This window comes from Petaurus breviceps, unplaced genomic scaffold, assembly GCF_028583685.1.
Source record: "Petaurus breviceps papuanus isolate PSGF00001 unplaced genomic scaffold, PetGlider_PUasm1.0 90822, whole genome shotgun sequence".
Lineage (NCBI taxonomy): Eukaryota > Metazoa > Chordata > Mammalia > Diprotodontia > Petauridae > Petaurus > Petaurus breviceps.
This window is the reverse complement of record NW_027187351.1, coordinates 26,211,067-26,225,939: the sequence shown is the minus strand read 5'-3', so window position 1 is coordinate 26,225,939 and position 14,873 is coordinate 26,211,067. Positions and strand designations below refer to the sequence as shown.

General features: G+C 35.5%; 1 protein-coding gene across 2 annotated transcripts in view; it reads right to left on the bottom strand.

Annotated features, from left to right (window-relative positions):
• Positions 1-2,173: 2,173 nt before the first annotated feature.
• Positions 2,174-14,873, bottom strand: part of OGFRL1 (opioid growth factor receptor like 1) — a 30,210-nt gene continuing 17,510 nt past the window's right edge. For both annotated transcript variants that reach the window (XM_069070737.1, XM_069070736.1), the window contains exon 7: positions 2,174-6,557. In XM_069070737.1, the coding sequence (XP_068926838.1) occupies positions 5,792-6,557 (766 nt within the window). In that variant the 3' untranslated portion in view covers positions 2,174-5,791. The remainder of the gene's footprint in view (positions 6,558-14,873) is intronic.

Below are 14,873 nucleotides of genomic sequence, written 5' to 3'. Positions count from 1 at the left end.
CATTAGATTGTAAATTCTCTAAGTACACAATAAATCCCAAATGACTAATTCAACCCACTCTGGAAAAACTGGAAGGTTTCCTGGGGACAGAAGCTTATAAAAGCAGCACTGCTTTGTTAAGGTCTTGCAAACCATTTTCCTTGTATTAACACTACCACTTCCATAATTTTAAGAATGAAGATGCAATGAATAAATCTCAAGGTTTAAATATATCCTATAAAGCATTCTGATTAAATGCTGAGAACCCAAGGCAATTACAACCTTTGCCCTTCCACTTCTATTTTTAAAGCACACAGAATCCTTTTACTGATTTTTTTTTTAAACAATAGGACTGCCAAAATAACTTCTGACTCAGAAGCAAAAAAAAAAAAAATTTATAGGACAATGTATTTCCCAGAGAATAATGATTTACATGCAAATTTTAATCTGTTTAACAGGAGTCAAGTTGATCTCAGTATACTATACAATGAAAAAATGGTGACCAACTGCTTATCATATATAAGGTATAAGAACAAATATTCACTTCAATTGAGCTGAAACTGTGTTGTCTCTTATAGAATGAAATGTATATATGAAATATGCAGTTTTAATGGAATGATTTTAACTTAAGAACACACATTTTCAGCATCTTGTGTATATTCTACTAAAATAAATTATTCCTTACCAGAAAAAGAGAGGAGTCAACAAGTCAGAAAGAAAACAGAGATATTAGTATTTCTTTTATTAGTAGTATTATCATTATCTTGGAAAGCAGGACTCAATCATGCAATCATAATTTGTCAAAGCAATTATGAAAGTAGTTTTTAGATGCCTTGAACAATTTCTTAGAGTCAAACTTCTAACATGTTAGTCAAAAGGGCTTTCCTTTCCTACTTACATGTACCATTTACATCAGCAGGTACAAAGATGTGATATTTCATATTTATCTAAGATAGGTGTTAAAAGGTACAAATGAAATATACCAATTAATAGAAAGCAAAAATAGTTTTTAACACACTAAATAGTTTATGCTTTTTATTCCAAAACACTTTCCCCAAAACAACATATTGATTTAATTTTATGGAAAATACATCTAATTCCCCTTTCCCTCTTTGGATGAATGCAAGTCTCACCAAGAGGACATTTCTCCAAAAAAAAAAAAAAGAACAGTAACTTGCATGGAAACCAATTTCATTCATGATATTAAATATTATAATTTTATATCATGATATGTTTTCTTACAATTTTTTAAAGAAATGAAAGTGTCAGCTTCTTAATGAAAACTGCTTACACTATGTAAGGCACATCTGGAAACCTCTAGGAATACTTATATATATATATATATATATATATATATATAAGCAAATCATTACTAGCTTTAATCATATGTGATTTTTAAAAACATGAAATATTCCTGTACACATTTTGCTGAGTAGGTGGGATATTCAGAATTGGGAAAGAGCAGGCAGACTGTCACCCCAGAAATTACCCACACAAATCAATTAGTGCAATAAGAAGTATAGAATTATAAGTTGAAAGAAGAATGAGTAAATAAACATATGCTCCCTTGTTTTGGGGTTCCCAGATTTTCTATGTTTCGCTGACAGCCATCTTTCTCTACAACCATAACTACAATCTTAAATATTAGTCACCCTAGCTTTAATGAGTTTCCAAGGTGGCTTCATGGATCTATCTCCTTGGCTGAAATTTAAATATTACTGTGTTTACTTCTAGCACAGTATTTAGATCCCGCTCTGATAGAAGTTAGAGTGATTAATTTCAACCTGGACATTGCCTAATGACTGCATCTGCTGTCAATTATGGAGAGGTGTTATTCCTAGAACCAAGTAGGAACCTCTCCTTAAGAGAGGGGATGCCTAATAAAGCAGCTGCAGGTGCAGTCAACAACCAAGACAATGCAAACACATTGTCCTTTTTTTTCTAGACTGGGAAGGAATACTTGAAAATGTCTTAAAATGTGGTGTCTGATTTGCTAGATTTAGTTACTGGGGATTAGATAAGTTACTTATTACAAAATTATAACTTCACAAAATTTGATTTTTAAAGAAAACAGTAAATTGTCTTTTATCAATTTTGACAATATGAAACTTCTCCTTACTAAACTTACTAAAGCAATGCATACGTAATATGCTACACTTAATTTCTATTCCCACCCACCCACCCATCCCCCCTCCCAAAATCAGACTGCTATTCAGAAAAAAGCTTAAAGAAAAAAATATATTTCTGCTCAACAAAATCTGAATCCATGATGACATAAAAAGGCTAACTGGAAGCCTCCCTACTTAGCAAAAAGGCTGTTTAGAACCTCCCTAATGATTGTGTTAGTCTGTGGTCATAGGGTTTGTTTTCTTCCATACACTAAATTTAAAAAAAAAAGGTGGCCTCAAAACATGAATTGAAAACAGAGTTGAAGTATTTTTTTGAAGTGCATAATACACTTGATTAACAGAAAACTGACATTTCCACTTAAATCTCTAATCGAATTCCTTGGAGCTATTTTTATGGGAACAATCACCAAAATTGTATGGTGAATGGCAGAAATGTTTAATGGCATAGATTTTTTCATTTCCAGTACAAAAAAAGTGAAATGGCAAATTATCACAAACATCCTATAATAATCCATGCAGCATTACATCTATTTGCCACAAAATACAAGTTACGATTATATCAATATCTGACTGCATATCCTTGTAGCCTCAGGTACAGGATAAGGACTATATATCACAAAGGCTCAGTAATGTTCCTGGCACTTTAGACATGCTTCGCTGAACTTTTTGGTAATAATAGCTTTTCAATATGCCTTAGTAATAACAATAGTTGTGTGTGTGTATTTTAATATAAGATGACAAAACCAGACCTACAGGGCTGATTCCTGTTTCAAATACATAGAAATGCATTTCTGCATACCTTATAAAACAAGTTACTAAATTCAGAGTATTCTTGATAGAAAAACAAATAGAAGATATTTGGCACTTTGTGCAGCTGCAAAAATGATTATATTCTCTCACTATCCTCTATTCTCTCAAAAACTTTCTTTTACTTTAACTACATGTTTCAAAAAGCCTCTAGTGTGAGGAAGACCAGAATCCATGTGGAAGAAACTAAGTTTTCTCTGTAGGACTACATATTAGAAAATCTCATGAAACAAGTTAGACAATATCATATACAAGAAAAGGAACTCTTAATTAGAAAAATATTTTTTAAGCATAATGGACAGTGCTGGACTTGGAATCAGGAGAGACTTAGGCCTGAATCCTGCCTCTGATATTTTCTAACTGTGTGACTATGGACAAGTCATCTACTCTCTAGGAGCTTTATTTTCCTCATCTGTAAAAAGGGAATAATCATACCTGTAGTTACTAATTCACTAGCCTGTTATAGGGACCAAATGAGATAATATAGGGTAAAGCGCCATATAAATGTCTGCAGTGACAATTTAGAGTCTGTTTCCACCTCATAGAGTTATTATATGCTATAATTACTAAATAAAAGGTTATAATCCTATTATAAATGATTACTTAATAACTTTGTTCTGATTACTAATATTAGTTGTTTGCTTAATATTCTGAGGACACAGCTATGAACAATGAGTACATAAACACATGTCTAAAATGCAAAGGTACTTTCAACAATTAAATAAATCTGTTATTTTTAATAAGCTCTTAAAGATTATTCATCACCAACATTGTCCTTGTCTTATCTATCATCAAACAAGCAATCAAATGTGGGAGGCTCTCCTCTCCCCCAACACACATCCAACAGCATTTATGAGGTACCCACAAATGCATGGTGCTATGCTAGGCACCACATGGTATTCTACATATTTCCTGCATAGAATCAAGAAAGGGATATGTAAAAGCTCAATATAATCATAGAAACATTGCATAAAATAAGAGAAAGCAAAAATAGGCACTTGACAAAATTTAAACTAATAAAATAGTCAAAATGATACTTAACATGACATATAGAACTATTTCAGAAAACTATGACATCATTCACTGATGATAGCCATTGATGTGGGATTTCATTTTGTGTCAAAATTCACAATTAAACTTCAAAAAAATCAAATGTTATAATAACATCGAACACATCTCTAATAGCCTATTGAACTTGGGAGTTGGGTGGGATAAGAAGCAATGGCTGGATGTTTTCTAAGACCACCAAATTATAACAATGAAACAGAAACACATGCAATAGAATTCAAAATAGTACATATTAAAGCATTTTACTGGATTTATAACTTTTAAAATTCCCCTGGCCAAAAAGAAGTAAAGCAAAATAAGAAAAACAACTTCTTCCCAAAAGAAATTAATAAAACAAAAATGCTGTTATCTATCGATAAGATTAAGTTCAAGGTGCAGGCTTTAAAATTCTTACTAAAGTGATTATGATTCTCCCTTATCTACTCACAATTTCTACAAATAATCCAATTAAATATAAGTCAGACAGATTTTCGAAAGTTAAGATATGTATACTAAAATCTCCATGAAAAGCCTACTTTAATGACTTCCTGTGGTATTGGGGTTACCCTTAGGTCTTCAAAAGCTAGGCAAGTGGAGCTCAAACTCTGGCAGATCCTAGAAGGCAAGCTTGAAGGCTTCACATATGGCCATGTGTGCTGTGTATCTGTTATGTGAGAACCAGCCTAAGTTTGGAGAGGTTTATCACCAGAAGTTGGCCATCACGATTTTTTTTCCACTCTATATAGGAACTCATGTAACCATCTACTAGGGTTTGCAGTCTGCACTGATGACATAAATGCCTGCAGAGATGAAATCTTGAATGGTTTGGTTGCCGGCATTCAAACCAAGTGTAATAAATTTCAACCTTTGTTTTTCCAATTTCAAAGCTTAACACTTTAGAAAGGGGAATCACACAGTCCTTTTACATTATATAGAGGACCACATCAACGTATCAATCTTATAAGGCACCTTTTTGAGATATCTGTGTTTATACTGTAAAATGCCTTGCAAAGTAGAACAGGTTTCATGACTTTGTTTTTAAGGATTAAAAAAAAAAAACCCTCTTTTTAATCTTCCTATCTTCATTTTTTCTGTATATACATAATTATATGAAAGACACAGGATCAATACCTAAAAGCAAACACAATGTCCTCAGAAATAATGTTTCTCTGTGTCTTTGGCATCAAAATTTATATTAAGTGCTTAGCTCAGGAAAACATAGCAATGATTTGTTTAAGAGAAAATCTGCAGAATTTAAAGTTACACTCCAGCCAACATTCTATTTCAAATTCAAATTGAAGGTCAGCATAATCCTTTATATGGGAAGTTCTTAATGCTGCCTGGCAACTTATCTTATCAATTTACAAAGATTTAAAAAGTGGGATTTAGGCATATCAGGGTAACTAAACCAAGAATATCCTTTTCATTTTGAAGATTTTCAAAATAAGCTTTTTTTTTTCTGAGGTACTCCCCAAAGACCAAATTGCTTTTGGAATACCTCTTAGAAGACCAGAGATCTCTACTTTCTTTTATTTTAAAGAAACTAAGTATGAAGCAGTGTAAGACAACACAACAGAATTGTTTTGTTTTTCCCTGTATAGAATGCAATCTATCCTAAAAGGAACTATTTCTAGGTCAAACACAGACAATAGTTTCAAGGTACCAAGTATGTTAATTTAAAGCTATTATAAACTGTATACAAAACTGGATTTGAAAACTCAGAGCCTAAAAGCATTATCTGATGCATCTTGTCTTAAGACTTCCAAAATGAAAACAACAACAAAAATTGTTTACAACAGGAGTCACAAGCAGATGTCTAGATCCCAATTTTAGGATCTGACCTCATCTTTGTTCTTTGGGATGGGTTCTACAATAGTTTTTTCCTTACCTAAACTGGTTTGTGTATTTTCTGAACAGTTACTAGAGCAGTTCTTGCTATCCTCATCTGAGGAACCTTTCCTTTTAACTCCTAAATTTTCACAATCCAGGGTTTGACATTCACTGTCCTCACCTTTTTCGCGGGATGGAGCATTCTCTTTTTTATCTAAGAGATTATTAATAGTTTTTTCTGGCTTAGAATTTGGACTTTCAGCACTGCCGTCCTTTTCACTCTTTCTCAGCTTGGCAACTTCATTACCAGCCTCCATTCCAGGCCGATCTGCATTTTCTCCATTTTCTTTCAATTCTCCCTTATTTTCTTCAGCTGCTTTGCTACTTAAATGAACAGCTGTGGGGTTATTCTTAGACTCCTTGGATTTTTTGTGCATAGATTGAATATTGTGACCAGAGACAGGAGATGTAGGGGTCTTTGCTGCTTTACTTCCTTCAGGCTTTTGTTTTTTAGCAGGTCCCCAAATAAAATGATCTGGAGGGGTATAATGTTGCTGAGCAAACCGGAGGAGTTTCCTTCTTTCTCTTCTGTCTCTAATAGTATAAACAAAATATTCCAAAGCACTCTGCTTGATATTTGGGAGAGTATTCTCTACCAGGGCCTCTTGAAGAATAAATTTTACGAGAGGGGATTTAAAATGTTCATATCCGAGCTCACCGAGGCTTTTCAGAATCCGGGTAATTCTTAAGTAGTTGTGCTGAGACCTGGAAGATATTAACAGCAATCAGCGAAAAAGCAGATGGAAAAAGAAGGGAACTAAAACTACTAGAAAAGATTTATTGGCAAGTAAGAAGGTGAAATGCCATATTACCTTGAAATAAGAAAGGGCCCTTAAAGGAAAGAATAAATTAGGGTCTTTTATTTAGACTAATATAAGAAACAATATGGAACAATGGGTAGTGAACTGGCCTTCAAGCTACCCTCTGACACATATTGGCTAAGCGGGTTGGTCACTTAACCTCTCAATGCTCTAGGCAACTTTCTGAAACTCTAAGTAGTAGAGGTGTTGACTTGCACTGATGGAGTTTCCTCACCTGAAAGTTCCCTATCCCAATCAAGTCACTGGCGCTTATTCCTACAAGGCTAAAGGTCATAGATTTAGAACTGGAAGGGACTACAGAGGTCCTTATGTTCAACCCCTTCAACTGCAAATGAGGAAACTGATACCCAGAAAAGTTGTGATTTGCCCAAGGTAACTCAGTATTTGAGCTATGATTCAAGCCAAGTCTTTCCCCTAAAACATGCTACATAGCCTTGATATCAAAATACATTTGCCGATTTGTGTGAAAATCAAACAACTCTGCAATATAAACACATTCTTTATTTAATGCTGTTAGAAAAACATACAGAATAAGAATTACTCCCAGCGATGTTGGAGGAATTAATATTTGTTTATTAAGTACTCTGAGAATCAATAGTATAACTAAACACTTAATTGTAAAAACACTACTGTTTTTGTAATTGTGATTTGTATAAGCATAACAAGGGCTGACATGCCAGCTGCAGTTTGGAGGAGCTGATCAGCAAAATCAGCAGAATGAAGCAACTGGAAAAGAATGAAGGAAAAAATCACTTTACTTCACTTTGTGAGCAATTCTAACTGGTTAGCAAAGAAAACAATTAAGGAGAAAAAAAGGACCACTGTATTTGCATCTGCTGCAAATCTAATGACATTAGTTTTTTTTCTATTTCATGGCATTCTCTTCTGCTTCTCCAAAAGTGATCACCACTATTTGTCATATCCCAAAATGCTCCCATTTCAAAATCTAATACTTCTCTTTTCTTTACTAGTCTCTTTCCATAACTAAGATACACAGCCTAGCCTTAAGACTGCCTTTAAATATCTCTGCATACTTCTTCCAGGTTCCCAAACATTGTCTTATCTATTCTCTACCTCCCCAATTCAATCCAATCCCTACATGTTATTCCTAATGGCTTTTACCCTAAACATGTTTTCCAACTGCTTTAATCAGTGCTTCTACACACACCTATGTTTAGGGGAACCCTGGTGTTCCATTTGATATGAATAATCGTTCTCTGAAATTAATTCTGTTGAACCATTTAGAAACAATCATCCCACCTGAGACTTCCATAAGTCAAATCAACGATCATTTACTAACTGCCTACAATGTGCCCAAAGGAATGTTAAATTTTGATCACTGAAACCTCACAATATACCTTGAGGTTTATAGGCTGGATTTCTTTCTTCAGGACCACGCTTTAAACCCAAATCGCTTTGACTGGACAATAATAGCTCTTATTCTAAGCCCCACCAGTGGTCCTTGTTGACATGCCCCCCACCCCCATGTGCTATTTACATGAATGTAAATAGCCACTGTTTGTTTTGGTTAGAAATCTTGAGGGTCTTCCCCTCCCAGACAGATTTTTTTTTGCCTCTTTCCTTATGTAGCCTTAATCACTGAATGGATGTTACCTCAGTCAAACTGAAGCCCTTAAAAAGGCCAAAGTCTCCCACTGCATCCAGGGCCATCTCCAGTCTTCCTGATCTATATCTTGCTACAGGGCCCAGATGGTTCTAGAGGACAAAGTGAGGCTGGTGACTTTGCACAGCCCTCCCTCACTTAAATCCAATTCACTTGCAAGTCATGGGATCATCTTCTTGACGTCATGGTCCTCTTTGAGAACAAAGGACAAACAACATTGTACCAAGAAAGTACTAGGAATTTAAAAAAAAAATACAATCCCTTCCCTCAAAGAGTTCATGATCTAATGGGGAGATAACAAGCAAACAACTATATACAAATAAGATAGATAAAACAGACAGACAGACCAAGAAACACTTCTTGCAGAAGATGGCATTTTAACTGCAACTTGAAGGAAACCGGGAGGCAGAAATGAGCAGAGAGCACATTCCAAGCATAGGAGACAGCTATTGAAAATGTAGAGTTGGGAGATGGATTATCTAATGCAAGGAACAACAATGCTACTAGATCATAGATGAGAATCATATGTCACCAGAAAGACTATTCCAAGCCTTTGGTCTTTTTCTCCCTTTTCCCTACTCCAGCCATATTTTTAACTCCTGCCATAGTTCCAAACAGACCAATAGTCTTGACAGTCAAGAGAAGCCTTTTTTTTCCCTAACTTGTGCTCTTTCTTCATCTCTATGCTACTTAACATAGCTCAAACCTGTAAGTGGGAAAAGGGCAGGCAGTTGGATGAATGTTATAATTCTTGAAGAAACACATCAGAAAACAACAGTGATTGTTCTGGGTTTCCATTTCACTGTGAATATTGAGTCTCAGCATTAGTAAAAACCAAGCTGTGGGGCAGGGGGAAGGAATTCTGAGAATAGTAATACACTTTCATACCTAATAGTGAAAACACATCTGAAACCTTAAATAGATTTGGCTCTCAGAATTATAGTGGATGTCCCTGATTCAGTCCAAGGGTTATGTTAAATAATTTTTTTTTAAAGAAATATGTAGATGTGAATGGAATTTGTTTTACTTTTTTTAATGGGCACTCTGCCACTTGCTTTATAATTGTACAATTTCCAATATTTTTCTAATAGTGTGCACATTAACATTCCCTGAGCACTACCAAATTAAAAGGGTATCATGCCTTTCTGCCTTCCATATTTGCAAAACCAGTGACAATTATATGGTCTTTGATTTAAGTGCATCTAGTTTAATTTGTTGAAAGGCAAGTAGAATTTGCTCGCAAAGAAGTCAACACAAGCAACCACTTATATGTGGTCAATTATGACCACTTATCAGCTCTGTGAGGGTAGGAAGAGTTTTGATGTTTGTTTTTGCATAATACAGTGCCTGAGATATAGGAAATACTCAATACATTCTTATTCAATTGAAGTAAAGTGAAGTTAATATTGGCAAACCACTGGGATTTTGAGGAATGAACCAAACTAAGGATATTTTTGTAAAGCTGAAGCTCAAATGGTGTAAGGCATGGAGGTTTGTGGTCTGCCAAAGTAGAATGGGATCTCACTATGTCTGTGATATTAAGGATAGAAGGTTATCACTTGATTCTGATATTTCACAAAATTATCTTCTTCACTGCACTTCACAGCTAATGGTTTGGCAAAAATGAAGAAAGTACTTCTACAACTCAGCTGTTGGTACACATTTGTTCTCCCACTCCTCAGGTGTTAAGCCAAAATATGAACATATGAGTGAGTTTTAGTTGGGAAAGGATATGATAGAAAAAAAGGACAAAAATGATTTTCAAGTTGATGTTGGCTCTCTAGGATCATTATATGATTGATTTAGAGCTTTAAGAGTCCCTAGAGGTCATCTAGTTCAACCCCCTCATTCTGTAGATGAGGAAACTAATGGCCAGAAAGTATGAACCATTAAGTGATCCTAAGTTTTTAGGATCCTATATCAAGAGCTGGAAGCTTCTTCAGTAACCATCTACTCCAGCGCCTTCATTTTACAGAGGGGAAAACATCATAAGAAACTAAGTGACATGTCCAAAGGCATATAGGTAGTGAGTAACAGATCCAGAATCAGAACCTATTTAAAATCTAGCACTTTTCTCACTGTACATGTTTAAATTCCTCATCTCCTACACTATTCATCACCTTTTTTGCCTGAATATTTCAAGTACAGTTTTTTTTCCTTATTTGAAACACTATGACTTCTTTATGCTTTGTGAGAGGTCATAACCAAAATTAATTACCATTTGGTAGCCAAGCTGCTGCTGATGTCTCTATTATCTTACCTAGGGTTATTTTTTAATAACAGGCATATAATACATACTTCTAATTTTTCCATTTTCGTAGGATTTGAGCTTTTCAAGCATAACCTTTATAAACTTATAGTTACCTGTAATGGGAATGCAAATTTGGAAGATCTTCCCTGCCCCTAGGCTAAAGTGCACCTGAAGCCTGGGGTGGAAGGCTTGTTTTTCAGTTGATACTTTTTGATTGGCCAGTGGGTCCAAAATGTTGTTACATTCTCTGAGCCAGGAGAAGGCTATATAAGCCCTGATGTGTAGCTTTGTTTTGGGGGCTCACTTTGAGAAGTGTTCTGTGATTTGATCTGTATTCTGGGAAGCCGTTGTCCAGGCCCTCCTCCTCCCCCCGGCTTTGAAAAACCCAGATGTTGATTTGGTATGGATATAATGGTTGGACAGTTTGGAAATCTGTCTACTTGATCTGTTTCTGTCTTGATAATTCTGCCTGTATACTTTGAAGTTCAGGGTGCTGACTTTTCCCCTGAACAAGGTAAACGATATATGTCTGACTTATTAAAGTAAGCTTGTTAACCCATTTTGAGTTGCTTTCCTTTAACAAAGCAGATCCAAGAACCTGTATGGGCAGCAAACTCTGAGGACGCGCTTGGGGTGCTTGCTGCTACATTACTTTAATGCCATGATACATGATAGTAGGCTAAGTGAAGTCCTTTTATACAGGGATGATGATATCCAGCCCTGTCACATGGGTATGATGTTACCTCCTCCATCTTTTCCACAGAGCTTTCAGAGGACCTGGGTTCGAATCTTACCTCTTAAAGTACCTGTGTGACCATGTGTAATGGTAATGGTAATTTGGAGATCTTCCCTGCCCCATAATAGACCTAAGGGAATTTGAAGACCTTCCCTGCTTCAAAGATTTTCCCTGCTCTCTACTAGGCTGAATGTAATCACATGGAGTCTGTGGCAGGAATAGTTTGCTAAAGGGTGGAGCAGAGCCCAGAGGAAGCTGGAAGTCAGAGCAGTTGGAGACGGAGGGAGGAGAGGACGAAACCAGGGAGATAACTAGGCTTGTGAGTTTGGTTTGTGGGAAGGCTAAAGGATGGTGTGGTTCTCTGCTGTGTTGTGGTGTATTAACTTCTATGTTGCTTATGGTGGATTCAATTTCCTGGTGTTGGAATTTGGTTTTCTGGTGTCTAAATAAATGTTTTGCTTCTGTCTACTATATGGAAAATCTGTTATATTTTGTGATTGAACACTATGCTGGAATATTCACAGTCACCACTGGCATTGTGAATATTGTGTTGGCACTACACTATGTGGAGTGAGGGAGTTGGACTAGATAGCATCCAAAGACCCTCTTAGTTCTAGATCTAAGATTCTACTAACTGATATAAAGTGTTTCAAAACTTATAAAACACTATACCTATGATCTCATTTGATACTCAAAACAACCCTCAGAGTTAGGTACCACAGCTATTATTACTTCTATTCCCCAAACATTCCCCAAAGGTGAAAACAAAGTTCAGAGAGATTGGTGATTTGCCTATATTAGCATTTACTAAGTTGCAGCTCAGGGATTCAAACCCTCCCACTTAGGTCAATCCTTATCCCAAATCCACAATATGTTTAAAATTTAGCACTTGTATATCATGCTGCTTCTTAGTTAAGTATAATACAATTTAGGGAATGAGAGCAAAGGGGAAATTTAAATGAAAGTTTCTCTAGGAGCATCTAAAGAGAGGAAAAAAATGTTTCAACTGGAGTGAAGAAAGGCTGAAGTATAGTAGTAGCCAAATAAGTGGAGAGAAAAGTTTGAATACGAGGTGTTAGTAAAAATGCACAGGAATTGGCAAGTGATTGCATGTAGATAATGAGGCTGAAGAATAAGTCAAAGATGTCTCTAAAGGTTTGAAACTGGTTACTTAGAATGGTGGTTCCATAAATGAAACTGGGAAAGCTTTGAGAAGGGACAGAAGTTGCTGGGGGAATTTTTTTGGGGGTGAGGCAGGAAATAGTTAAAGTTTGGGACAGGTATAGCTTAAGATACCAATGAGACATCCAAGTAAAAATATCTATTGGGTAGTTGGAAATGTGGGACTGGAATTCAATAAGGAAATCAGAGTGAGATGTATAGATTAGAAAGCCATTTGCATTGTAATATGTCATAGGAATTGATGAGAAGGCTCAGGCAAGAGCTTGGAAGGACACTACCCCTTAGGGGGCAGGAGGTGAGTGATGAACTGATGCAGGAAACTGAGAAGGAACAGTTTGGATATTCAGGAGAGACTGGAGACAAGTATGTTAGAGAAAAAAGAAAGGAGATAAGGGGTCAGTCAAAAATGTCAAATTCTAAAAGGTCAAAAAGATCAAAAAGAATAAGAATTGAGAAAAGACTGTTCAATTTAGCCATTAAGCAGTTACCAGTAACCTCTTCGGAAACAATCTGAGTAGAAGCCACACTGCAAAGTGTTGAGGAGTGGATGAGTGGTGAGGAAATAGAGGCAGACACCACATACAATTCTTTCAGGAAGCTTATCAAGAAAGCTGAAGACAAATAAGACAACAGCTTGAGGGACTAATAGGGTTAAGTGAAGGGGTGATTTTTTTTCCCCTCTTGCTGTATTGTTTTAAAAATGGGAAAGATTTAGGTGCAGACAGACAGACAGACAGACAGACAGACAGACAGACAGACAGACAGATAGATAGATAGATAGATAGATAGATAGATAGATAGATAGATAGATAGATAGATAGATAGATAGATAGAGATAGCAGGGAAGAATTTGATAGTTTAGGAGATACCGATGAAAAGAAAAAGAGGGATATGATTAATTGAACAAGTGCATAAAGTGGAGGAGCACTTATATGATCACAGGCTCAAATATATTGACTGGTTTTGGAAAGGAGAAGGATCACCTTATCCTCTGAGACTGAAACAAAAGGGTATAGTATATAAAAAAATAGAACACAATATAAGACAAGGTATTTAAAGATAAAACAGAACAAAGTAAATTTAAAGGGTATAGAAGCTTTTATGCACCTGAATTGAGCATAATAAAATACTAGGACAATAAAATTTGTCCTAAATTTTCTGCCAGGTAAATAAAAAAAGAAAAAAAAACACTGGGTTATATAGGTTTTTGCTTTTTGGCAACAGGAAGCATACAAATTATCCGAAGAGAGAAAATTTCTCTTTGAACTAAAGCAAGAATTTATTACGTGGGATTTTTTTTATTCTATTATAAAGGATACTGAGCAAACAATATCTTAACTATTTTTTTTAAAAAATCTTTTCAATTAAATGACTCTTCGACCAACCCTTTTCACAAAGGCAGAGAAATAACATGAAATCATACCTCACTTAAATAAATCATACCTCACTTAAAACTATAAAGAACTTTTGAGGAATGGGTAGGCGAGATGAAAATGTTCAACACAGATGGTTTGGGTTCTATCAGCAAAGGGTGTGGGGATGACATCTGTAACATGAGGAGAAAAATGGGTTTAGAAGAGTCACTCTGTAGAGTATTGCAGAAAGTCAAACAGAGATGAATAAAAGGATGACCATATAGTAGCAAGGATTCAATCTATTTTCGACCAACTCAGCATTGTTTCGTGATGTCCTCTAAAAAGCATTCTACTGCCAGCTAATACCCAGAATGGCATTATAGAATATAATTTTTCCATTTAAAATATGTACCTTACTTCCTATAGGACTTGATACGATTTATAAAATAGAACACAATATAAGACAAGGTATTTAAAGATAAAACAGAACAAAGTAAATTTAAAGGGTATAGAAGCTTTTATGAACCTGAATTGAGCATAATAAAATACTAGGACAATAAAATTAGTCCTAAATTTTCTGCAAGGTAAATAAAAAAAGAAAAAAAACACTGGGTTATATAGGTTTTTGCTTTTGGGTAACAGGAAGCATACAAATTATCCGAAGAGAGAAAATTTCTCTTTGAACTAAAGCAAGAATTTATTATGTGGGATCTTTTATCCTATTATAAAGGATACTGAGCAAACAATATCTTAACTATGATTTTTAAAAAATCTTTTCAACTAAATGACTCTTCAACCAACCCTTTTCACAAAGGCAGAGAAATAACATGAAATCATACCTCACTTAATGACATTTCTACAAGGGGCTTTGCTGATTAGGTCCAGGTACTTTGCTTTCTGATGGTCTATCATTGTCAGGAGAGATATGGATAAATGGATAATTAGCATGGCTATTAGACACTCTCTTTCTCTCTTTCTCTCTCTCTCTCTCTCTCTCTCTCTCTCTCTCTCTCTCTCTCTCTCTCTCTCTCTCTCTCTCTCTCTCTCTCTCT